This window comes from Mastomys coucha, unplaced genomic scaffold (assembly GCF_008632895.1).
Source record: "Mastomys coucha isolate ucsf_1 unplaced genomic scaffold, UCSF_Mcou_1 pScaffold4, whole genome shotgun sequence".
In the NCBI taxonomy this organism is placed as follows: Eukaryota; Metazoa; Chordata; class Mammalia; order Rodentia; family Muridae; genus Mastomys; species Mastomys coucha.
Genome location: NW_022196910.1, coordinates 21,706,662 through 21,730,968, shown reverse-complemented (window position 1 = coordinate 21,730,968; position 24,307 = coordinate 21,706,662). Strand labels below are relative to the sequence as shown.

General features: G+C 43.3%; 1 protein-coding gene across 4 annotated transcripts in view; it reads right to left on the bottom strand.

Moving 5' to 3' along the window:
• Window positions 1–24,307, bottom strand: part of Fgd6 (FYVE, RhoGEF and PH domain containing 6) — a 120,125-nt gene that overhangs the window by 13,264 nt on the left and 82,554 nt on the right. For 3 of the 4 annotated variants that reach the window (XM_031349437.1, XM_031349438.1, XM_031349439.1), the window contains exons 9-15: window positions 15,117–15,167; window positions 11,903–11,961; window positions 11,446–11,517; window positions 10,125–10,193; window positions 9,446–9,529; window positions 7,646–7,725; window positions 107–209 (exon numbers count right to left, since the gene is read on the bottom strand). In XM_031349437.1, coding sequence (XP_031205297.1) covers window positions 107–209; window positions 7,646–7,725; window positions 9,446–9,529; window positions 10,125–10,193; window positions 11,446–11,517; window positions 11,903–11,961; window positions 15,117–15,167 — 518 coding nt within the window. Of the gene's footprint in view, window positions 1–106; window positions 210–2,440; window positions 2,649–7,645; window positions 7,726–9,445; window positions 9,530–10,124; window positions 10,194–11,445; window positions 11,518–11,902; window positions 11,962–15,116; window positions 15,168–24,307 lie in introns of those variants that run through there. The other variant, XR_004112761.1, reaches the window with a different exon arrangement.

Below are 24,307 nucleotides of genomic sequence, written 5' to 3'. Positions count from 1 at the left end.
GAGGGGAAACTGGGATAGGAGAAATCATATGATATGTAAATAAAGAAAATATCTAATTAAAAAAAAAGAAAAAAAAACTGAAAGCAAGGCCAGAAAGAGAGAATACCTCATCAAGACTCCTGCTGGGGCAGAAGGTAATCCTTTTCTTGGCATATTCTTCTATTGATCTGGATATGGCCTCCAGCCAGTTGTCTCTTTCTGTGGCAGAACTGGTCGGGGGCAAAAGGTTCCATCAAGCAGATATCATCACTGTGTCCTTTGTTCTTCTCCCCTGACATCTAATATCACCCTCCTTCCAGGTCCAAATGTTACTCTATCTCCCCCCCCCCAACTGCCCCCCCAAAAAGGGCAGGCCCACTGATTTGTCCAAAATGAGTCTAGGCCCAGCTCAACCTGGATTATAGGAGGCTGGCACTTATATAAAAGCCAGCATTCCTCAAGAACTTGCAAGACTGGTTCCCATCTGCCAAACAGGAATCCTTTTCTTTACCCCTGGCAGAAGGAACATGGCTACCTGTGGTTTCCTATCAAAGCCCATGCTGGCCAGCCTCCAGATTCCTTCTACACCTTGGCACCTGCTCCACATTTCCATGTCCATGCTACCATCCTGGCTGTTTTACTGCCTCAGGCTCCCTCCCTCCCACTCATTTGTTCTCTGTATAGTGGCAAGCTTCCCACCTGTTCTCATTCTGCATCTTCTCTCCCACATAAGCTCTCCCATTTTCCAACTCTCTCTCATTCTCTCTGTTTCTTACCACTCCCCTTCCTTAGCCCTAGCCATGTCCAGTTACTGGCCATATTCAGTCTGTTTCTTTCTCTGCTCTGGACTGATGCCTCTGGCTGATCCTTGTACCTCTCCCCACTCTCCCTGTCATCCACAATAGAAACCTTCCTGAATCATGGAGGCTGATGGTCATGCAGGCAGTTTCTTTACTGCGTCCCCTCACATATATCTATCTGGTGCCAAAACCCTCACATACATCTTCTAAGGTATGGACCATTTGCTTCTGCTGGCTTCTGCAAATTTTAAGAGTTTGTTTCTTCAACTGCTTCTCCTCTACCTTCTCTAACTGCTTGTCTCTCCTTGTCTACTCAATAAGTGCCCTTTGCCCCCTGTAGTAAGTCTCTCTGCTCCTGGTGCCTCCTATGGCCTCTTGGATGCCCACTACATGAAAAGGCTATGCCTCTTATTGATCACCGGGGTCTGCTGAATGCTTCTCCACTGTGATTCAGGGTACCTCTCCACTAAGGAACCCCCGCACCTGGTCCCCATCCCCTCTATTGGAATTCTCTCTGTGGAAAGGTGTCTTGTTTATGATCCTGGTACGTTTCCCACCAGGCTCTTGGCTCAATCCTGGAGCTTGAATCACCTGCCTTCTTAATCTCTTTCCTCCTTGAACTTAAAAATTTCATTAAAGCTCTGTCTTACAGTGAATAGCTTGGTCTCACTACAGCTCAATGGCCAAAACCTGGCACATTCAATTTCCAAATTCTCTCAGATTTTTAACGTTTTTTTGCCACTGCACACACACACACACACACACACACACACACACACACACACACACTCAATCTCTCAACCTCTTATCTTTAAATTTTCTCTGCTCTCCACTCTTTAAAGCATTTCTTATTTCCAAGGCTTCTTTGCTCTCTGCTTCCCCCCTAAAAAATCTCTTAAGATTGTATAAACCATTCCATATATCAAGATTTGTTAAGCTTATTGGGTGTGGGTCAAAAAATCTGTAAGTCTGTTAACAAAGTTAGCTTAAAACTTGTAATAAAAAACATTGATAGTTAAAAAATATATTTTATATATATCAAATATATAAATATAAATTTTATATAAATATAAAACATAAAATATATATTTATATACATTAAAATATATTTTAACTATCAACCCTTTTTATTGAGGATTACTTTTGTATATATATGTATGTGTATGTATATATATTATATATATTACATATATATGTATATAATATATATGTAATCTGAATTTGCTACAACATAACTGTATGTAACATGGGTTCAATACTTGTTTTAAAAATAGATCTTCTACAGCATATTGTGAATGTAAGTTGTTTATGACAACAAATGTTTGGTGACTAAGGTTGATAAACACCTACGGTCTACTCAGGCCAGCAGAAACTAACTCAAGCACAGATGTCTAGCCCTTTGTCTTTGCTTACTTTGTTACATTTTAGCTATTTGAGGTAAGCCAAGTCATGTAAAGAGTTGTGATAATTATGTAAAGGCACACCGTGAAAGGATCAGAAAGACAGGAGAGTGTGAGGTGACAGGAACCTGGTTTTAGTACCATAAACCATAAGCTGAAGTAGTAAACAAAGGAAACTGCCTGCCTTGTGAGGGCTCCTGACTACAGAGCACCTAAGCTTTGCTCCTATTCCTCTGTCACCAAACGTTGTCCTCAACCCACCTCCAACGTGAACAGGCTGAGAAGAGACCCGCCTAGAACAGGCCATTCTGCTTTTGAATCTTTCAAGCATGCCTCTCCACACGACTCTGGTTAATTCCCATTCATTATTGGACTGGAGACAGTTATGAAGTCATTTAAATTTTGTTTTGCATATTCCAAACTTCCTGGCGCACCTTAGGTAATGTAAATATGTAAATCTGTACATATACTGGAGAGGAAAGAAGAGACTTTGACAGTCAAAAAATCCACCACAATGGGAGGATAACTGTAAAGAAATTTCTGTATTTCTTGAATCATAATATTAAAGTATACAAAATGATCTGACAACTACAGCTGGATTTAAAATACTTTAGAAAACTGTAAGGCAAGAAAGTCGGTAGTGGTCTTGGTTTTTGTAGCTCATAGCATTATTGTACTATTCATTCCGATTTTAAGTATAAACAGTTCTATCTTAAGAAGCAAGATAAAAACAAACAAAACTCGATCGTGAATGGGGGACATGGGCACAGAGTCCTGATTTTTGGGTTGTTTTTGGTTTCCTTTCCCTTTGCTGGGCTGAGGAACGGTCGGTCCTAGGACCTCAGGAATCCTAGACCAAGTACTCTCTCTACCACTGACCTGCTATAGCCCTACTTCCTTCAGAACTGTAGAAGATACTAGAACACTTGCCTTTCCCATAATAATATACTTCCCTGATAAATGCCACTTATGATATCTATTCATATTTGTTGAAAAATTTACAAATGGTATTTAAAAATTAATGTAGTACTCACATTTTCATGATATACAAAGAACAAAACAAGAAATAAGGCTTTTCTTTTTAAACCAAATGAAATCTGCCTGTTACTTCTACTGTTCTAACATTATTGCTAAAGATGGCTGTGAAACTTAGCCAACAGGACTAAATGCTTCACAAATGTCATCATTTCTTATCATTAGAGCCCATGGGATACTCATAGATGAATTCTTTTTTTTTTTTTTTTTTTTTTTTTTTGGTTTTTCGAGGCAGGGTTTCTCTGGATAGCCCTGGCTGTCCTCGAACTCTGTAGACCAGGCTGTCCTCGAACTCAGAAATCCGCCTGCCTCTCCCTCCCAAGTTCTGGGATTAAAGGCGTGCGCCACTGCCCAGCTCATAGATGCATTCTTACTTCTACCTGTTACATTACGAGATAATTGTCACCGCGTACAGGTAAGGAACTGGGGAACGCTGGCTTTGTAGATGGCAGGTTACTGAGTCATGAGCTGATATGAGACCCAAGCGTAGTGAAGGGCTGAACCTTCACTTCCAGGTTGGCACCATCTGCTGTGTGCTCTCTGAAGAGCTACAACATAAGAACAGACTCTTGGACTTGCAGGCAAACACTCATGAATCATTACCAGCTCTCCTTCCACTGCCAGCTCTTTGCTCGAAGTAACTGAGAACACAGAGGCAGATGGCTAATTTGAGAATTGCTGTTGGCTTTGTTTGGAGCCTCGGGAGTATGCGGAATGTGATTTGACTGTGCAAATCATGTCACATATGCTGTTCTTTTGTTTAATCAGTCCTGGCGCTCTCTTGTGGGGGCTTCTGCCAAGACGATGTTTACCAGCTCTTGATAACACATTTCTCACAGACCACACACAGTTGCCTGAAGCATCCACTGCTGACATCCTAAGGAGTTTTGTAGCATGATTAGTAAAAGAATGCACATCTTCCTTAGACTGACGAACTGGCTGAGTACTTTGTTTTTGTAGTATTTTTTATATAATAGACTATGTTTTATGTAGCATCTACAGAAGGCAAATTTTTGCCAAGAAAAATTATTTTCTTCTTATTACAATGAGTTACAGGAGGCAGGGTGGGGGGAGAGGGAGAGAACTGCCTAATCAAAGGGACGTCTGGTACATCAGGCTTTGCCACACCCATGTGTGTGCTGACCGTAGGGTGCAACATTACTGTGACTCTCCTGAACTACATTTACTGGGCGATTGCTACAGGTTAGGGACTAAGATGTGAACCATACACACAAATCTGTTGTAGCTAAGGGCTTACACCTTACGGTGGTGAAAAAGTAGTCAGCATATAATGCATACATAGAAGGGGGCACTGTCCTGTTCAGGTGGCAGGGCAAGCCTGCAGAGGGGCTGACAGGACCTGAGGAATTCCAAGTGTCTCACAGGGACCTGCAGTCTCTCTGTGCACCCTCATTCAGTCTCATAGGTTTTGGACATCGTCCAAGATGATGGCATTCAAACATACACACCCAGCCCAGGCTGTCTTCTCACACTGCCATCCTGGGTGCCTGAGGCTCCAAGCTGACGCTCCATGTGTTCGATGTGCACACCGATCCCTAATTGCTCCCTAAACTCATCACAAAGAATGGTATCAAACCTACACTCCATACAGCCCGTCAACTCGTGAAGAATAATTCTTCCTTTCACCTTCTTCCCAAGTGTGGCCCACAAATGAGTAAAATTCTCTGATCACATTATTCTTGGTTATAAACCATTAAGTGGCTTTCCTATGGCTCTTTTGCTGAAGGCCCAAATCTACAAGGTGGTTCTGCACACTACTTCACCTGGCTCTCAAAGGTTCTCTCGGGTGCCTCTCCCTATCATTTCCTAGCTCATCCTATATGCTCCTTTCTACCTCAGGACCTTTATGGTCATTGTTCCTAAGTACCAGGAGGCTCCTCCCTTAGCTTTGTCTAGTTATACAACACCTACCCCTCACAAGTCAGTGTACACAACAGGCCTTCAAGGACTATCCTCCATGTCCTTTTTGCCCTAATACTAGCTCACTTAACAGCCTCATAACAATTAGCACTCTTCTTGTATTCTACTTAAGTACAACAATACTTACTTCTCATCTGCCCTAGTGGAATACAAGCTTAGTGAAGAAAAGCTCTTTCAGTCATCCATTATACCTCTCTATGCCTAGCATGATGCTTAGCCAAAGGCAGAGGCTGCATTTCACTAACTAACTGAAGTAATGAAGCCCAGCTAGGGAGGCTCCCTGTAAAAGGCAGAAAGATGAGGCATAGGGGATCGATAGCTCATGGAAACACAAGCTGGAAGCCGAGTACCAACTCTTCTCTAGCTGTCAAGTTCTAGATCATTCCTACAGGAGATGTGCTGGCTGGCATGACCACCTTCTGCCATTACAGCAGATGCATCTTCTGTGTAAGTTCCTGCAGCTCCTATGTCAGCACTGCCTGCTCACATGTGCTGAGACCCAGCACAAACCTCACAGAGTGATCGGTGCTGGCTTCACATTCCATGCTGGGGTGCCTCCCCCTCTCCAGGTTTTAACAGAACTACATAGGACCTTACTTGAGATCAGGCTTCAATTTAAGGGGAAGTTGCTACTGGTTTCATTTTTCTATCCACGTTACTCACATGTCCCCCATAAAATAGTAAGGCTCCTCCTATCCATGTGTTCAGTGGAGTAGTGCATTTAATTGCCTTCAAGAATTTTTCCTTTCCATTTATGACATGGCCAACTGACCCCAAAGCCTAGTTTTCTGTTTGTTGGGGCTTTTGACACATCTTCCATATAAACCTTGATCACTTGTAACATTTGATTTAAAGTAAGGGATGTATACCTCTTCCTGTGGCTTGGACACTTATAGGCCATTGTAGGGTAATTTTGTCTAAGAGAATACCGAGGACATGGGAGAGGGAAACACACAGGGAAACAGTCAGTTCCAAGTCCGAAAAACACACATTTCTCAATTAAGTTCAGCATCACATGGGCATGATTATGGTGTCAAAACCAATTAAATGTTAACATCAATGATTATGTATTACAGGTCATAAAAACAGAAACAATGATAAAAAAATAAAAATTTGAGAATTATAAAAATATGACAGAGAGACATCAAGTAAGCATTATGTCAGGAAACAGGACACTGAGGGGCTGAAGAGATGGCTCAGTAGTGGTTACAATACTGCGGAGCAATCGTGAGGACCCACTTATCAAGTGCAGAATTCCAGCCACTCATACTCCAGTTCCAATAGAATCGACACCCACTTCTGTCCTCCTTATGTGAATAGCTGCACGTGTTTGCATATACACACATAGGTACACATGTACACGCGAGGGCACCAACTTACAAAAATGTGGAGTTGCTCTCTTAATACAGCTAACAAATCCAGAGTAGAAGTCAAAGTTTCCTCATTTGTGTCTATTGTCACTGTGGTATATGGTATCAGATTACTTCAAACCGAATTCTACAGTGACTTACGACTAATGAAAACATGTCCTAAGGGCTGGGTTTCATGCCACACACTTACAGCCATGCAAGATTATTATCCTCTACATAGTGGCCATTCTAACTGTGTGAGTCCCTGTCTCAAAATAATAGGGAAGTTAATGTAAATCAAGCATTAAGGACACACAAAGTTGTGTGGTTCACACAAGCATAAATCACTGTATTTTGCTTCATGCTACTCTGCAGATCCTGTGTGCTTCAACTTGTTTGTTTTGAGGTCAGATCTCCTTATGTGACCTAGCTGGCCCCAAATTATTAGCAGTCATTCCCCACTCATGTGTTCGGATTGTAGCTGTGTGCTACCCCCACTTCAATATCGTATAATCCATGAACTAAAAGTTTGTGGTGCTGGGCAGTGGCTGTGCATGCCTTTAATCCCAGCACTTGGGAGAGAGAGGCAGGTGGATTTCTGAGTTCAAAGCCAGCCTGGTCAATAGAGTGAGTTCCAGGACAGCCAGGGCTATAAAAAGAAACCCTGTCTCGGAAAAAAACAAAGAAACAAACAAAAAAAGTGATCAGCATAACGTGTTCTAGGAACATGACTATTTTTGTGTTTCTAGCACATTCATATATGAGCTCTCTGTGTGCTTGACAGTGGAGAGTACACACGTGGATAAGCAGTTCTAGGAAAGAGAGAAAACATCTAGAAGTTGACCTAAATATTAAAAGTAAACTTAAAGAAACTATCTGAGCAAACTGTACTGACAAAATGTCATTTTGTTTGTTTGGTTGGTTGGTTTTGTTTTTTTCCAGAAGGGTTTTCTCTTTGTAGCCCTGGATGTCTCGGGAACTCACTATGTAGACTGTTGGGATTAAAGCTGTGCGCCACTACTGCCCAGCCAAAATGTCATTCCAACAGATGTTTGTGTGCATGTATGTGAATGTGATGACCACACACACACACACACACACACACACACACACACACACACACTCACATGCTCACACTTACCTAGCTGAAAGGATGAAAGAACGCTCCACACTTTCAATCTTTAACTCATTCTGATATGCCTCCTGGGTAGGTTTTCTGACCTGGAAGAAGGTACAAATATCTGACAAACTTATCATGTTACAAACCCAACACGTACACAGTAGCTGGAGCTGCTTGACTACTGGATACTGATGTACACAGCCAGTCTCCTCATTTAACTTTATCTATTACCAACTCTGCTACCTACTCTACGTTCCAGACAAATTGAAATTCCGTGGGCAGCTGCTTCCCAATCTCCAAGCCCAAGGTCAGGATATCTGCTCTGCAGGATCCCTTTTCCCAGTGTTCCAGCATGTCACTCTGTAATTCATACCTTAAGGCTCACAGATTCTCTCTCAACTGCTGGGTTTTGCTTTCTGTTTTACTTCAGAAAGGGTCTCACTATGGAGCGCCTGCCATTTCTCAGATGTCTGTCAAAAGCAGTACACCAATCCCTTCACCACACCTATAAACATGCATGATGCTCTCCTTGGCTGTGTCCCGGGCTCACAGCAGTGATTTTGGCATTCAAGAAGAAGGCAAAAGATTGTCTTGATCACTAAGCTGACCTGTGCTACAGAGTAGACTCTATCTCATAACACCATATAAGGCTTGGTATGCTTGCTCACATCTATGATTCCAGCACTTGGAAGGTCACCGCAGGAGGATAAGGAGTTCAATGCCAGCCCTGGCCCAGAAATAAAAGCACAATCCTAAACCAAACCCTTTAAAAACTCTTGTGGTGGACTGAATGAAAATGGCTTCCATAGACTCAAGGAGTGGCATTACTGGAGGTGTGGCCTTGCTGGAGTAGGTGTGGCCTTGTCAGAGGAAGTATGTCACCGGGGGTGGGCTTTGAGGTTTCAGAAGCTCAAGCCAGGCCCAGTGTCACTCTCTCTTCCTGCTGCCTGACAATCCAGATGTCAAACTCTCTTCTACTCTCCAGCACCAAGTTTGCCTGCATGATGCCATGCTTCCTGCCATAATGACAACTAACTAAACCTCTGAACTGTGAGCCAGGTCCATTAAGTGTTTTCTTTTGTAAGAGTTACAGTGGTCATGCTGTCTCTTCACAGCAATAGAAGGCCTAACTAAGACAATCCTCTCCCTAGAGAAACAAATATTTATACTTGAGATGTTAGTCCTACTATGCTGCTGCCTTGGGTAGCCTTGAGCTCCTGAACTAAATTATTCTTCTGTCTCACCCTTCTGTGTACTGGGGATTAAAGGCATATACCACCATCTTATCTTTGGCTATCTATCTACCTACCTACCTACCTATTTGTTTGTTACATTTAAGCAGAGTCTCAAGTTGCTGAAGCCAGCCTAGAACTCGCTATGTAGTTGAGAAAGCCCCTGAGCCCCTGATCCTCTTGCCCTCTCCTCCTAGTGGGTGAGATTGAAAGTGCATGCTGCCACAGTAGTCTTGAAGTCCTAAAAAATTGTTCACTGTGCCTTTACAGCGATTGTTATGACTGTGCATTTATTATGTCTACATTACCGCAAAGTCTTGGGGCACGGGGAGGTTTGGAGCAAAGCAGAGACAAAATGAATCACCCTTTAATTCATCCTCATATATTTTTATCAAATTGGTTATTATTTTTGCTGATAGTAGTTTTCAATAACTCTTCCTTAGATGAATTCACACAAGAGTAACCCCCTGACAGGAAGGAGCAGACGCATAATCAGGAGCAAACAGAAACAGGAAGGTGAGGGGCACAAGAGAGACGACTATCCCGGGGGATTTGTTTCTACATATGTTTGGGTAAGATGTGCACGGACCTTCATTCCAGCCAGCGAGAGCATGTTGTTCAGCTTGTACATCCCAGACTGCAAGGGAGTGGTGTACAGCAGGGTATCGTTAAACTGAAAGGAGAAACACAGCACAAGACCACATACAGAGCTACCTTCAGCAATGAAGACACTAGTAACCCACGCCATCAAGGTTACCCGTCAGAAACTCCGCCTTGTGTTTGGCTGTCTGCCCTAGTTATACACTGAACCTGGATGTCTAGTCATTCTGGTGATTCACAGGCAACCGAGGTCCCCCAGAGTTTAGTTACTGTGTAGTAGGTGTTTTGTCAGCTGGACCTGCTTACGTTGGACTCCGCTTTGTTGGTGACGACCAATGCCCTCCCTATTGCTCGGCTTCATTTCCAAGTTCTATTAGAGATTTAATGTTTCATGGATTCTAGGTCACAATGAAGTGTTACAATCTGCCTGAATAAACAACTGACTAAAACAATCCTTCCAAATTTAAAATGAAATAAGCTAAATTCTAAGAGGGGATTTTCTGATCAAGTATCATAACAGATCTCATCATTCCCTAGGCTTGAAACAAGCAAATGGTTACCCCCACATGCCACGAAGCTGCTATGTGAGTGCACTAAGCTCGGGTGTTCTATACATGCCTTCCACTGTGCGATGGCCTGGACCTGTCAGAGCACCCAGAGCCTCTTACCAGGAAGAACATCCGCGGCTGCATGACTTTTCGTGACAGCTTCATCAGGGTGCCTTCTTTAAGAAAAACCTAGTGCAACCAAGCAAACACCCGGTCATTTCTACCATTGCCATACAATGACAATAAACACAGAATTTCTCTTCAATATTCTTCTTGAACTGTTTTTGTGGGAGGCATGGAGACACTCTGTGACTTTTATGGTCATCGTCTCTTTCTAAGCCCTAATGCCAATTTAGAAATGGGACTTAAAAAAAGTAGGGGGGCTGGAGAGATGGCTCAGTGGATAAGATTACTAGTTGCCGTTGCAGAGGATAGCTCTCAACTGCCTGTAACTCTAGTTCCAGGATATCTGACGCCCTCTTCTGGCCTCTGAGGTTACTGCAGGCATGTGGTATACATTACACACACATAGGCAAAACTCTCATAGGCAAAAAATATAAATCAACAAATATTTCTAAGAAAAAAAGAAGGTGATGGCTTTCTCAGTCTGGGTTTGATTCTTAGCATTTTGATAAACCAGGCACGAGGTGGAGTGAGTGGCCTTCTGCAATCCCAGCACTTGGAAGGGGGAACGTAATTTCAAGGCTAGCCTAGATTACAGAAGATAAATATAAAAAGATAAAAAGGAGCCAGTGAGATGGCTCAGTGGGTAAAGGTGACTGCTGCAAAGCCTGATGAGCTGAGTTCAGTTCCTGAGGCCTGCATGGTAAGAGAGGATCCTCCCAACAACCATCCTTTTTCACTCTAACACACATACATACGCACCTTAATTTTTTTCTTAAAAAGATAAAAAGAAGAAGAAACCAAAAATTATAGAGAAAATTTAAAAAGAACTCAGGTATAACAATTAGTCTCATAAGTCCTGTATTGGCCCCAGGAGTTACTCTAAGGACTGACACGTAATTGCCTGGGAGTACTTGATCTGCAGCACACCCAATGACCTCGCAATTATAGCATGCAACTTCCCGAGCTCATTTCTTAGACCACTTCTGTGCTCTCTGAGGAGCATCAAAACAGCAATCTCTTTCCCTTCTAGGCATAAAGGTTTTCAATGGCATTGCCTTCAAAGCTGTGGGAGTTCGGGTGGTATCACACAGTCAAATGATCCCACTAAATTACTCTACTAGAACTCCACGGGGTCCTCTGCCTCTCTCCTAATTGCATTGGACTGCTTGTCACCGTGACTTACATCATTTTGTTTTGAATGGATAAAGTGGTGCATATTAGGTCAGTGAAGAGTAACATAATCCATTTTCAGAAGTAAAACAGAAATAGCTACAGACAGTGTACTAGACTGCAGGGGCCATGCTAAGACACTTACGCGCCCGGGCTGCACAATCTCATGGTGTCCACTTAAGCTGTACTGAATCTGCATGAGCTTCTGAAAGTTGTCCTACAGGAGAGAAGGCAGAGGGTGTGAAGGCTAGCCTTCCGGCTTCCACGGTGTAGTGAAGGCTAGCCTTCCGGCTTCCACGGTGTAGTGAAGGCTAGCCTTCCGGCTTCCACGGTGTAGTGAAGGCTAGCCTTCCGGCTTCCATGGTGTAGTGAAGGCTAGCCTTCCGGCTTCCATGGTGTAGTGAAGGCTAGCCAGCCTTCCAGCTTCCACGGTGTAGTGAAGGCTAGCCTTCCAGCTTCCATGGTGTAGTGAAGGCTAGCCAGCCTTCCGGCTTCCATGGTGTAGTGAAGGCTAGCCAGCCTTCCGGCTTCCATGGTGTAGTGAAGGCTAGCCAGCCTTCCGGCTTCCACGGTGTGCCAGCCCGTGATTTCCAGACACTTACCCCTTGCTTCATGGTGTCGTTGGCATGGTTAGCTACCTCTATGACAACAGCCAGGGCATCTAAAATATTCAGGAAGAGAAAGGGCATCTGGTTATTACTAAGGAAGCAGATTCCAACATTAAGCAGATCCAGCTGACAAAAGTCCTACTATACAGTAACTAAATTCTGAGGGGAACTTGGTTGCCTATGAGTAGCCAGAACTACAGACATTAAGGTTGAGTAGCTTAGACATTAAGACTCAGTGAGGGTAGAGCCAGGGAGAAACAGGCAAAAAAGGAAAAAAAAAAAAAAACAGACAAAATTCACAACCTTATCACTGTCCTTAAAGGAATCAAGGGTGACTTTACATAGCAATCCCTACCATATGCCAGAACTACCATATGCACCTGACCCTATCGCCATGGCCCATCCTCACGGTTACCCTAGATATGTCCGTCTCTCTGGCTTGCTGCAGTTTGTAGTGAGCAGGGTTGAGAACCTAAGGACTGAGTGGATGAATGATAAAGACGCTGCTATTGGTCACCGGATGTTCAAACTCTACAATCTTCTCGCCCCATGCCATCTCCTTAAGAGATGCTGACAACTCTACCTCTTTACACTGGCTGTCTATTTTTCAAAGGTGTACTTGCTTCACTTCCCCTCACCCGGATACAGTCCAGCCCACAGCGGCCCTCCAGACCGTCTATTCCCTGCTTCTGACCACACAGCACATCTATCTCACTGTTCACTGGTTACTTCAGGTAAAGGTAGGTGGTTTCCATGGATCAAGATCCTCCATCTCAAACTCTTTACCTGCTTCATCTACAGCATCATTGACAAGACAGAGACATGGGACAGAGGCTTGGGGCTCTGTTTATCAAGATCACTGTAATGAGGATATGAGGGGGTGTCCTGGGGAACAAACTAAGCCTTGTGTGTGCCAAGTGAACGCTGGACTGGTGACCTATAACCTCGAGTCTTATGGTTTTTCTTCATGAGACTTGGGCCAGCGATGGCCACTCTTCCTTCTGTCTACTCAGGTTCATCTATAGTCCTGCTTTTTCCTAAGCCAAAATTCTTTGTCTCTACAACTGTCATATTTCCTCTTTGTAAATGACTCAGTTCAGCTCGGGGCACCCTTACTCTCAAGCGATTGCCTTTATTATTTATTTTGATGGAGATTAAATGTCTTCATCAACTGGACTGTGTCTTCACTTAAGACACGGAACGCCAGGGCTGGTGAGATGGCTCAGTGGGGAAGAGCACCGACTGCTCTTCGGAAGATCATGAGTTCAAATCCCAGCAACCACATGGTGACTCACAACCACCCGTAATGAGATCTGACGCCCTCTTCTGGTGCATCTGAAGACAGCTACAATGTACTTACATATAATAAATAAATAAATCTTTAAAAAAAAAAAAGACACGGAACGCCATATACAGCAACCTCAAACTTTTCTTCTAAGTAAAATGCTAGCGTAACTCGGGGCTGTGGATGTGGTTCAGTGGTAGAGCACTTGCTTAGCCTGTGTCCTGGATTAAATTGAATTTACAGTATCATAAATAACCATTACATCAGAGAAACTTAGCTGGGAATAGAGGCGCAGGCCTTAGCACTCAGAAGAGGCTGACACAAGAGGATTATGAATTCAAGGAGGCTGTGCCTCAAAACAAAATAGCAGATATACATAACCAGAGCACTCAGGTAAGTAGGAGGATTAGGAGTTCAAAGTCATCCCTGGCTACATAGTAACTTTTAAGTCAACCTATACTACAATTAAACCTCATTTTAAAAGACCAAGCCAACAAAAGATAAAACAACAAAACACAAATGGCAGAGACTGGTACATAAAATAACTATGAGACAATGATGCTGAATTTCTAAAAATGACTTTGAAACAAACTCAACTTTTTTCAGATTTATTTATTTATTTTATGTATATGAGAACACTGTAGCTGTCTTCAGACATACTAAAAGAGGATATCTGATCTCATTATGGATGGCTGTGAGCCACCATGTAGTTGCTGGGAACTGAACTCAGGACCTCTGAAAGAGGAGTCAGTGCTTCCAACTGCTGAGACATCTTTCCAGTCCCAAGCTCAATTTTTTAAAAACTTAATTTTATATACACAAGTGCTTTGCCTGCATGTATGTGCACTATGTGTGTGCCTGGTGCCTACAGAGGCCGGACAAGGACATCAGATCTCCTGGACCTGGACTTATGGATGGCTATGAGGCAGCATGTGGGTACTCTGCAAGAACAAGTGCTCTTAATTGCTGAGTTGTTCCTCCAGCCACCTTGATCACTCAGGCTCTAAATCCGAAGATACACAGAATACCTAAGAACATGCTTGAAATTCACACATTAATGGAGTGGACACAGACTTGTTTAATGAATTTCTGAAGACACAGATGAACCTATGACACCTGGAAGAGCGCATGAGGAGAAACAGAAGCCCCAACCAGAGTTAGACTGAGCTGGAGAGGCAGGGAGAAGACACAGAGAATAGACTTCCTTGTGCTGTATAGGCTATTTTCCTTACTACAAAGGCCAGCTATGGAGGCATGTGGCTGTAATCCTCAAACCTGTGAAGATCTTATGCTTGAGGTCAGCTTGTAGTGCATCGTAAAATCTTGTCTCCTAAAAGTGTACGAGTGTGGAGAGGGGTTAAGGTGTAAGGGGGAAGGTATTAAGCCTCCGGCAACAAATGTTCTCCAAGCAAGAGGCTATTTTAGATGTTTAACCTTTTATGAGTTGCTTTGTCTATAGTCAGGGGTCAATCTGTACCCCAGGCTAGCCTCAGACTCCTGGCAATTCTCCCATCTTAGCTTCCCAAGCGCGGGGATTCCATGTGTTTGTCACCATGCCTGGCTTACACTTCATCCCTGACCTCTAGTTTAGTCACTTCGTGGGAGTGATTTTCAAGTGTGAAATGACCTCATGGATCATCTGCTTCGGAAAGACAGAGAAACGAACATCTACAGATTAAATCCACCAAAGCAGGTAAGGAAGAGGCCTCCAGATCAGGCCAGGCCCGCCCACTGCCCCGGAGGGCCAGCCTGTGGGTCTCCTGCCTGAGGCAGCACTTTGCCACTCTGCTGGGAACCATCTCAGCTGCCTGAGGGAACTTTTTAAAGGAGTTTCACATCCGGGTTTTGTTCTCAGGGATCTTCCCTTTCCAGGTCTAAGTAAACTTAATACAGACGCTCAGGCTGCAGAGGGCAGTCAGTTACCTTGGGTGTCTCTGTGATCTACAGAGTCTTCTAGGAGGTTCTTTAAATAATCTAGAAAAGAAACAAACCGGAGTAATTAGAACAATGCAGTATGGGCAACCCCTAACTCAGCTCTTTTTAATACTTCAGTTTTACCTTTAGGCTAACTCTGGAAGAACAAAGCCCTGCGACCAGGCATCTAGCACCGGAACTGCAAAGACTATACAGAAGAGAGTGGCTCCCAACCTTCCTAAAGCCGGGACCCTTTAACACAGCTCATCAAACTGGGGTGGCTCCACACCATAAATTATTTTCAATGCTATTTCATAACTGTAATTTGGCTGCTGATTTGAATCATAATGCAGATCTCTGTGTTTTCCAATAGTCTTAGGTGACCCCTGTGGAAGGGTCATTTAACCGGAAAGAGTTCGAGACACACAGGTTGAGAACCACTGCATATGAACCACGTCCACAAGCGTCCGGCTAAGAACTTAGAAGGGCCTGGAACACACACCTATTACCTCACCCTGGTCAGCAGCAGAAGGGAGGAGGATCTAATGCTTGAGGCCAGCACACCCTAAGCTACACAGTGAAAACTTGCCAAACCAAAAACATGCGAAGGAGGAGGAAAGGTGTAAGATTGCAGGACTAACCCATCTCACCTAAGGCACACAACCCTTTTTGTCTCGGGGCCAAAAATGCAATCCTGGTTTCTGAATATTTACTTAGTATGTTTGGTCCATCACACACGAACCACAAACCACCTTAATCTCAATACCTAGTACGAAACATCAAGCCATTAATACACTGAAGGCCCAAGAGACAGGATTCTTTCAATCTGATAATCTACCAATACTCCATAACTAAAGTAACTCCCCATGTGTTCTAAACCAGTACTTTCCAAAGGCAGCTACGTCTGCCCTCGGGGGACATCTGAGAGTGTCAGGAGACATTTTCTACTGTCTCAGCTAAGGGGAAGAGGTATTACGGGTCATCTGGTGGTTAGAAGTTAGGGATCTAGTTAAACAACCTTGACACAGCCTCACAGCACAGAACCCAAACGTCAACATGGCTGTGGTTGAGAAACCTGGGCTAGAGGAACATAGAACGCAAGCAACATAAACGGCACGGTATGCTGTGCCTTATGATATGGGGAAAAGTTCTAGTTAATAAATCACTGGAATTCGAAGACACTTCCCTTGTTATCTATCCAGTTTCTTTCTAACTCACCATCTCCCACTGCATGGTCCATTGCATACTTTTCTGGCTCCGTGTGTGTGTGTGTGTGTGTGTGTGTAAGCAGGGCCTTGGACATACTTGCCATACTTGGCAGTTACTCACTTTATGTTGCTCTCATGTTGGAGATTCATATCCCATCACCCACTATCACCCAGCAAGTCCTCTAAATAAAGGCTGGTGTCAATGCACTCTAATGCCCATAGAGGTGCAGAAAACAGGAAGAGAAAAACACATTAGATAACTGTGTAAGACCCAGTCTCTGTTTAGCAGTATCAGAAACATATATTTTCTGCCAGTAGATTCATAAGTCCTGCTCACAGGCAAATATGGAAGCATGGATGTTATACTAGTTTTCCAGATACACTCAAACTGCTGAAACTCCCCGTCTCTGTGATAATGACCTAGGAGCCCATGGAGTCTGGATATGTACACTATACATATCCACCATGGTAGAAAACCTTCCTTGGTGTTATATATGACCATAGTAAGCTTCCTTGAGGCATGGCAAAGCTTCCACCTTGCCAGGGAAAGTCACCAGAAATTTACATCTGAAGGTATCCCAAACACACAGGAAGAAAGGCATGCCTCTGATGATATATAAAAGAAACCACAAAAATTACTGAAATATTCTTCTTATACACTATGCTTGGCCTCCTCTCAGATTAAAAAAAAAAAAAAAGCTTATTAAGCCAGGTGCAATGGCTCATGCCTGTAACTCTAGCTCTTAGGAGCCTGAAGCAAAAGGACTGTCTGGGGTCTAAGGCTAGCCTAGATTACACGGTTGAGTTTCAGGCTAGCCTAAGCAACAGAAGGAGGCTCTGTCTCAATAAACCAAAAACAAGTTATTTGCACGTAGGCACTACTCAGAATGCATTCCATATATAAGCCATGTTTGATGAATCACTACTTAACAATCCTATAGCTAAAAGTGCTAGTATCGAGACCCTATACAGTGCTTCCTGTCTGTAATTCCAGCACACAGGAGGGAGGCGGATGAATTCAAGGCTAACTCCAGTACAGTGAGACATTGTCTCAAAAGCAAAGACATCAAATGTTAGGGTTGTCACAAATTCATCCTTTTTTTAAAAAAAAACATTTAGTTAGTTAGCTGTATTTATGTGACACATATGCATGAGACGATGAACATATGCAGGACAAATTATAAAGGTCAGTTCTGTCTAGTATGAAGTTTGGGGACTGAACTCAGGTGGTAAGGCATGGTAGTAAGTACCTTTCCCTCTCAGGCATCTTGCCATCCCATATTTCCTTTTTAATAGATATTTCTAACACCCAAGTGACTTTCCTTAAGCTTGTAGTTAGCTGCAGAGTCTCGCTAGGGAAGCTGATTTCCCTAAATGTCAAACTCATAGCAAGTTCCTCTTCAGTTCTTGTTCATCTATACAGACATATATTCCTACAAATGGAATTATTCGTTTACCCTAAGAAGGCTTCCTGGAAGATATGTATATTAGGAAAACCTGACCCCAGCATCATGTTCCAGAGCCTGATAAGCATTTGAGTTGTAGTTGTTTATTTGGTTGGTTGGTTTGGACTAGTATTCAAACTAGGCTGCTGGCCTGCCAACATGAAGTTTTACAACAGGGGCTGAGTACAGTTGCTACACAGAAAATATACTGAAGATGCTGCTACCACACGCTATTTTTAATTATTTATTTTTATTTTATGTGCCTTGGTGTTTTGCCTGCATGTACGTCTCTGTGAGGATGTGGGATCCCCTGGAGACACAACAGACAGTTGTGAGCTGCCATGTGAGTGTTGAGAATTAAATGTAGATCCTCTGGAAGAGTAGCCAGCAGCCCAGATACAACAAGCTATTCATCAAGGAAGGAATGCAGTTAAGCTGGCCTTCTGCCAATTTTAAAAACAAGATATGGGTCTCTACATTTTGACTTCGCAATTAAGCCGCTGATCTGTCTACTACAATCCCCTTCAACAGTTGTGAATCAGTTGGGACCTTGGCAGGACCAAGGGGAGGATGACTGACGAGCGTGAGTCAGGCAGCACTGAAACCGCCAGCTGCCCGGTGACTGGCTACAGCCAGGGTGAGACCGGGAAGGGAGAGCAGACAGACAACCTGCATCCTCATGGGCACTAGTTACCGCCTCCCAATTAGGGCCTGGCCCCGTGGAAACTTTCCCAGGAATCGTGGGGGCAGATGTTCCAGCTGCCAGGTTAGACTTGTACCATCATGAGTTTCCTGCTCCTGCCTACTCTAATTAAGTATAAAGAGTTGTTTTAAAAAAAATAAAAAATAAATTGTCAAGACCCAATGAGACAAATGCTGCTCTTTTAAATCAAAACTAGGAAAGAAGAAAACCAGGAGTGGTGATACCTGCTGTGACCTCAGTACTTGGGAGGCGGAGGCAGGAAGGTCAGAGGTGGAGAGCTCATATTAGAAGGAGGCGGGGAGGGAGTGTGTGTGTGTGTGTGTGTGTGTGTGTGTGTGTGTGTGTCAGAGTGGGGTGTTTGAGAAGAGAGAAATGAGAATTACTGGTATACAGACATCACAAAATGCACTCTTGGGCCACCAGGTGGCACCATTGATTAATTAACTCCTGAGCGCCCTGTCCCTTATCAGTAGTGTGAAACTCACTGAAACACAGCACATGCAACCCCCAGGGAGAGGCAAGCAATCTTTCTACTCACACAAGGCCCAAGATGAAAGGATTGGGGGCCCCTAAAACACTCCATCTTCTTGAAGGTCTGCATTTTCTACACCAGAGCTTCTAGTAAGCCTCACCCACTCTTAATCATAATCAACCAACTAAAAATAGAAACCACTCAAGAGGTTCAGTAAGTGTCAGTCATTGGCAGGAGTCTAGAACTTTCTGCCTTCAAAGGGCCAGAGTGCTGGACTGTGCTGAAAGTGGTTGGTGGCGGAGCACTGGAAATGAACTCTGGAGGAGTATTGTTCCAGAGTCAAATGTTTCAAACTGGAGGACAAGGCTTGCTGTGTTAATTCAGATTTCTTCTTTCCTCTACCATCTGCGATGAGTTTTGGAACACATGCAGAATTGCGGGATCCCAAGAGAGGCCATCTATTCATGCAACGAGCCTGGTTTTACAAAGTCTCAAAGTTAGAAACCAGCAACTTGAAATTACCCAGGCCCTCCAAAGATCATGTCGTTTGACATACAAACCGGAGGTCCACACATGCCAGCAGCTTGGGAGAGACTCCTGCAGTTCTTTCTAAGGAATCAGAGGCCGAGATTCTTACTTGCTTTGGAAAACCAAGTACAATTGTTCCTTTAGGAGCGTAGCAACCTAATGACTCCTAACAGCATTCTGCTATACGGACAGGACTAGTGTCTTGCTCAGCCATCATCAGAGAAGCTTCCTCCTGCAGGGGATGGTAACTAACGGAGAGAGCCACAACTGGACAATATGCAGAGGGAGTAGAGGGAGAGGGGAAAGTGGCAGAGGAAGTGGCTGGGGGGGTGGGGGTGGGGGGAGGAGACCTTCAAATACTCAATTGTTAAGTGGGATGTCTCCATCAAATCCCACCCTTTGGGGCTCCGGGAACTCTGTAAGAGCCAGTGCGGATGGAAGTCACCAAGAAACAAGACCTCTAGACACAACAGGACAGACGCACACAGGAACTCAGAAACTATGGCAGCACGCACAGGGCCTTGCACAGGGCTGGCACGCATGGGGTCCTAGTGCTGAGAGGGGAAGTGGATACAAGCTCCTATCCCTAACCCAGAATCCTGGGTAATTATCTCCAATTGATATCGACTCACAAAGGAAAATTTACAAATTACACTTAAGGGACTGCCCCATGCCCAGTAGTGGATGACCAAACCAAAATGAACTCCATGGTACTTCTGGAGACATTTTTGTCATACTGCCTTCTCTGGGTATTTCCTTTTTTTAACCTTATAGGTCTTCTGCTTACATATTACAGTTTCTGACTTTGAGTTTTATGGTATGCATGTGCGTTTTTCATGTTTTTTTTTTCAGTTTGTTTTGTTTTACTCTAGTTTGTTTTCTGAGGACAGAAAGAAGGCATGGAGTTGGGTGGAGGAGGTAGGGAGGATATGGGAGGAGATCAAGGAGGGCAAACAGTGATCAGAATAGATTGTATACATTTTTTTTTTTTTAAAGAAATTCTGTTGGGCATGGTAGCACACACCTTTAATCCCAGCGCTTGGGAGGCAGAGGTAGGCGGATTTCTGAGTTCGAGGCCAGCCTGGTCTATAGAGTGAGTTCCAGGACAGCCAGGGCTATACAGAGAAACCTTGTCTCGAAAAATCAAAAAAAAAAAAAACAAAACAAAACAAAAAAAAACCCCAAAAAACAAAAACAAAAACAAAAACAAAAACAAACAAAACAGAAAGACATTCTTACTTCCCTGATCTAGTAATGTTCAGCCAAGGAACAATCTTGTAATTTTTTTTTTCAGCTCATTTTTATTTATCTTTATTTGATCCATTCATTTTTATGGTGTTGAAGATCAAGCCCAGGCCTCACATGGGTTAAGCAGGCATTCGACTACTGAGGGCCACCAGTCCCTATAGCACTTCTGGATATGAACAAGAATTGGGGTGGCTAGTATTGTAGTATATGCCAGTAATCTAGCTACTCAGGAGACCGGGACAAGAGGATTAAAAAATTGAGGGACAATAGCAAGACCTTGTCTGGGGCAGGGACAAACCAAATTAGACCGAAAAACAAACAAACAAACAAATAAAAAAATACTATATAAAATAGTGTGAAACCTACTTTAATAAAATGCATTATAAGAAATTTGGTGAGCTGAATAATAATGAAGAAAATTTAAACCATGAACATCTCTAAAATAACATATACAATACTTTTTTGAAACAGGTTCTCATGCAGCCCAAATTGACCTTGAACTTCTGATCAAAAATGCTTCCATGAATACAGGCATGTGCCACCCAGCTTGATTTTCTTTTTTTCAAAACAACAGTGTCTTGCTATGGAGCACAGGCTGGCCTTGAGCTTTCAATCCTCCTGCCTCAGCTTCCTGAGTACTGGGATTTCAGTTACCACTACCAACATAAGCACAATTTTGACTTGTTTCCTTCTGGCTTTATACATGCTTGTCATGTCTTGGCAACATGTAGGTATGCTATCTATTTCATTGCCTGACAGTAGTCTTAAATCTATTGTCCAGGCACAGCAGATGCTATGAACAGCATCTTATCTCACTCCTGAAAGTTAACAGATTTTGATAAATGGTGTAATCATTTTAATTGGAACACAGATCACCATCTTGATAATCTGTCTTTTTCCATATTTCAAACTGCTTTTGGGGGGAAATCACTATAAAAAATGTTTTAAAATTATGATTTTGAAAAAAACGACTTCAAAAGGCTAGCCTCAGACTTGGCTGACCTTGAACTCTTAACCTTCCCGATACCACCTCCCAGGTGCTGGTGTCAGGAGAACATGCACAAGCTTCTCTAAGGATGCATCTAGCAACTTGGGACTTCTATCTGCTATCAGCTACATAGCCAGTCCACTCCACACGGAAGAACAGAACACGTTCTATCCCCTAATAACCATCAAACACAGATGGTTTCTATTCCTAGGTATACTGAGCATATGGATCAGAGAAATCTTTAGCCTCAACTAATTCTGTGAATATATATACTAGGGAAACATGTGTCCTTTGTGGGGACATTTAGGGAGAATCCCCATATACCATAACTGGGTGTGCATATGACAAGATCAGCTGTATCACGGGAAGGCCCATGCAAAGTAGAAAAACATGGTTATTTAACTGAGCTCTGTTTGTTGAAATAGGGGACCACTAAAACTACAACCTTAGCGCCCTGCCTTTGGAGCCTATAGAAGGATCCCTAGCCAACAGCCCAGGGCCCTTGACAAGCTCTCACATGGCCTGTTATGACTCCTGAGAGTGTACTCTGATCAGCCACATCACTGTGCTACTCAATGATCCTTGCTACTTTGAAATCTGTGGATGCTTATTTCAATCCTTGTGTAGGATAAGATGCCAAGAACCTGAACTCATTGGGCTCAGATAGTGGGTAATATCGTTACTGATTAAAAAGTACCAAGACCCCTGACCTGACTCTAATTCTTCCATTTTTCAAATGTCACTTCTAGTTCTTAAATATGTGGTCAAGGCCTGCCATTATAAATATGGCATTTGTATAAACTAGAAAGGGAGCCTTTATTTTATTTTTCTCTCCAGATTCACAGCTTAGAATGTAAGAAACATCATCCATGAGTTAGAAAAGACTCCTTTTGTGGGTGGTGGCATTTCTTATTGAGGTACAGGCTGGACCTGGACCTCAATTGTGTACCTTAGTGCAGGGCAGAGTCAAGAAAAAAAAAAAAACAAACTTCCCTATCTAGCCAAGAGTTTGATGACTTTGGTCTTGAGAAGGCAGCTTCAAAGGACGCATGACCCAAACTGACCCCCAAGTTCCTGCTGTGGCGAGATCTAAGGGCACATCTTAGGATGGGTGGACCCCACAGCCTTCTTACATTGATGAGGCATGCCTAGAATACCCTTGAGAGGAGTCAAATGCAGAGAGAGCCTTTCAAGAGATTATTCTGAGTTTTCTAAGACTCTCTTTCTTAGTGGGTGAACAATCAAAGCTGCCAGTCAATCAAGTGAGAATCTCAAGTACACAGAAAGTGCCTTTGACACATTTAAACCACTCTGAAGTGTAAAGAAACTCTGGTCCATATTTGTCCCTACCATCCTACCAAGAGAGCAGCAAAGTTACATGTAGGGAGACAAGTGTGCTTCACTATGCAACAGCCAAGCAGAGAATAAAGCAAATCTAAGTGCCAGAATGAGTTCAAGTGCAGCTGAATTTCCATGGTTTCTTCAATTGGAACAGGTCCTGTGAGCCCCTACATCTGACAAAGACTGTGAGAGAGACTCTAGGGACACATTCTGCTCACTAAATCTTTGCCAAAACAAGTCCCAGAAACAGAGGCATTTGGCTACTTCCAGGGAATCTGGGTCAAACTTGCACTAAGGATTGAAGAATAACTTTGTAGCAATCTCCACTGGTAGAACTTGGGTTTTCAGCAACCTTGAATGAACAAAACTGAACACATAAACTGGCACACTAGATTTTCACTAACCTTTATTGTTTTGTTTCTATAAAATGGGGTCTCACTGTGTAGCTCTGGCTATCCTAGAACTAGTAACGTAGACCAGGCTGGCCTCGAACTTACAAAGATTCACTGCTTCTGCCTCCCAGGTGCTGGGATTAAAGGGATGAGCTATCTTACCCAGTTCCATTTTCATTAACCTTTAAATGTAATAAGAGTTTCTATTTACCAGGAATATTGGTAGCAAATTCCAGAAGTATTAACAACCTTTGTGACTTTATCAGCATTATGACAAATTATGGTTGAGGCAGACAACACAGAATACTGTATGCTCCTATTGGCACTACTTCTAAGTTATTCCATCTCCCATCAGATCTTATTTAATTCAGTACTAAAGAAGCACATTTGCCTAGGCGAGGTAGCCCAGCCTGCAATCCCAGAATTTGGGAAGTCATTCTTGCGTACATAGTGAATTTGAGGTTGCCTGGGCTTCATGACACTGTGTCTCAAAACAACAATAAAACCAGAATAGGTCTCAGTATGCAGTTCAGGTGCTAGAGCATTGGCCTAGCAAGCACAAAGCCTTGAGTCCGAGGCCCAGTACTCCATGGACCAGGCGTGGTTGCATGCTGTAATCCTACCTCTACATTGGTGAGTATAGGAGGATCCTTGGCTCCAAAGGAAGTGGAAAGCTGGTAAGGGCCACATGAGACTGTCTCAAAGACCAAAGACAGACACACACACAAAAAGCATTGAATGTGCTTGGTTCTTAGGTCCTCAGGTCTTTCCAAAGCATTTAAATATGTCTACAGATATAATTTATTTAATAAGATCTCTTAAAATGGCTTCCTAAAAACTACAATTAAGAATGATGGGTGGTGGGGGGGGGGGGG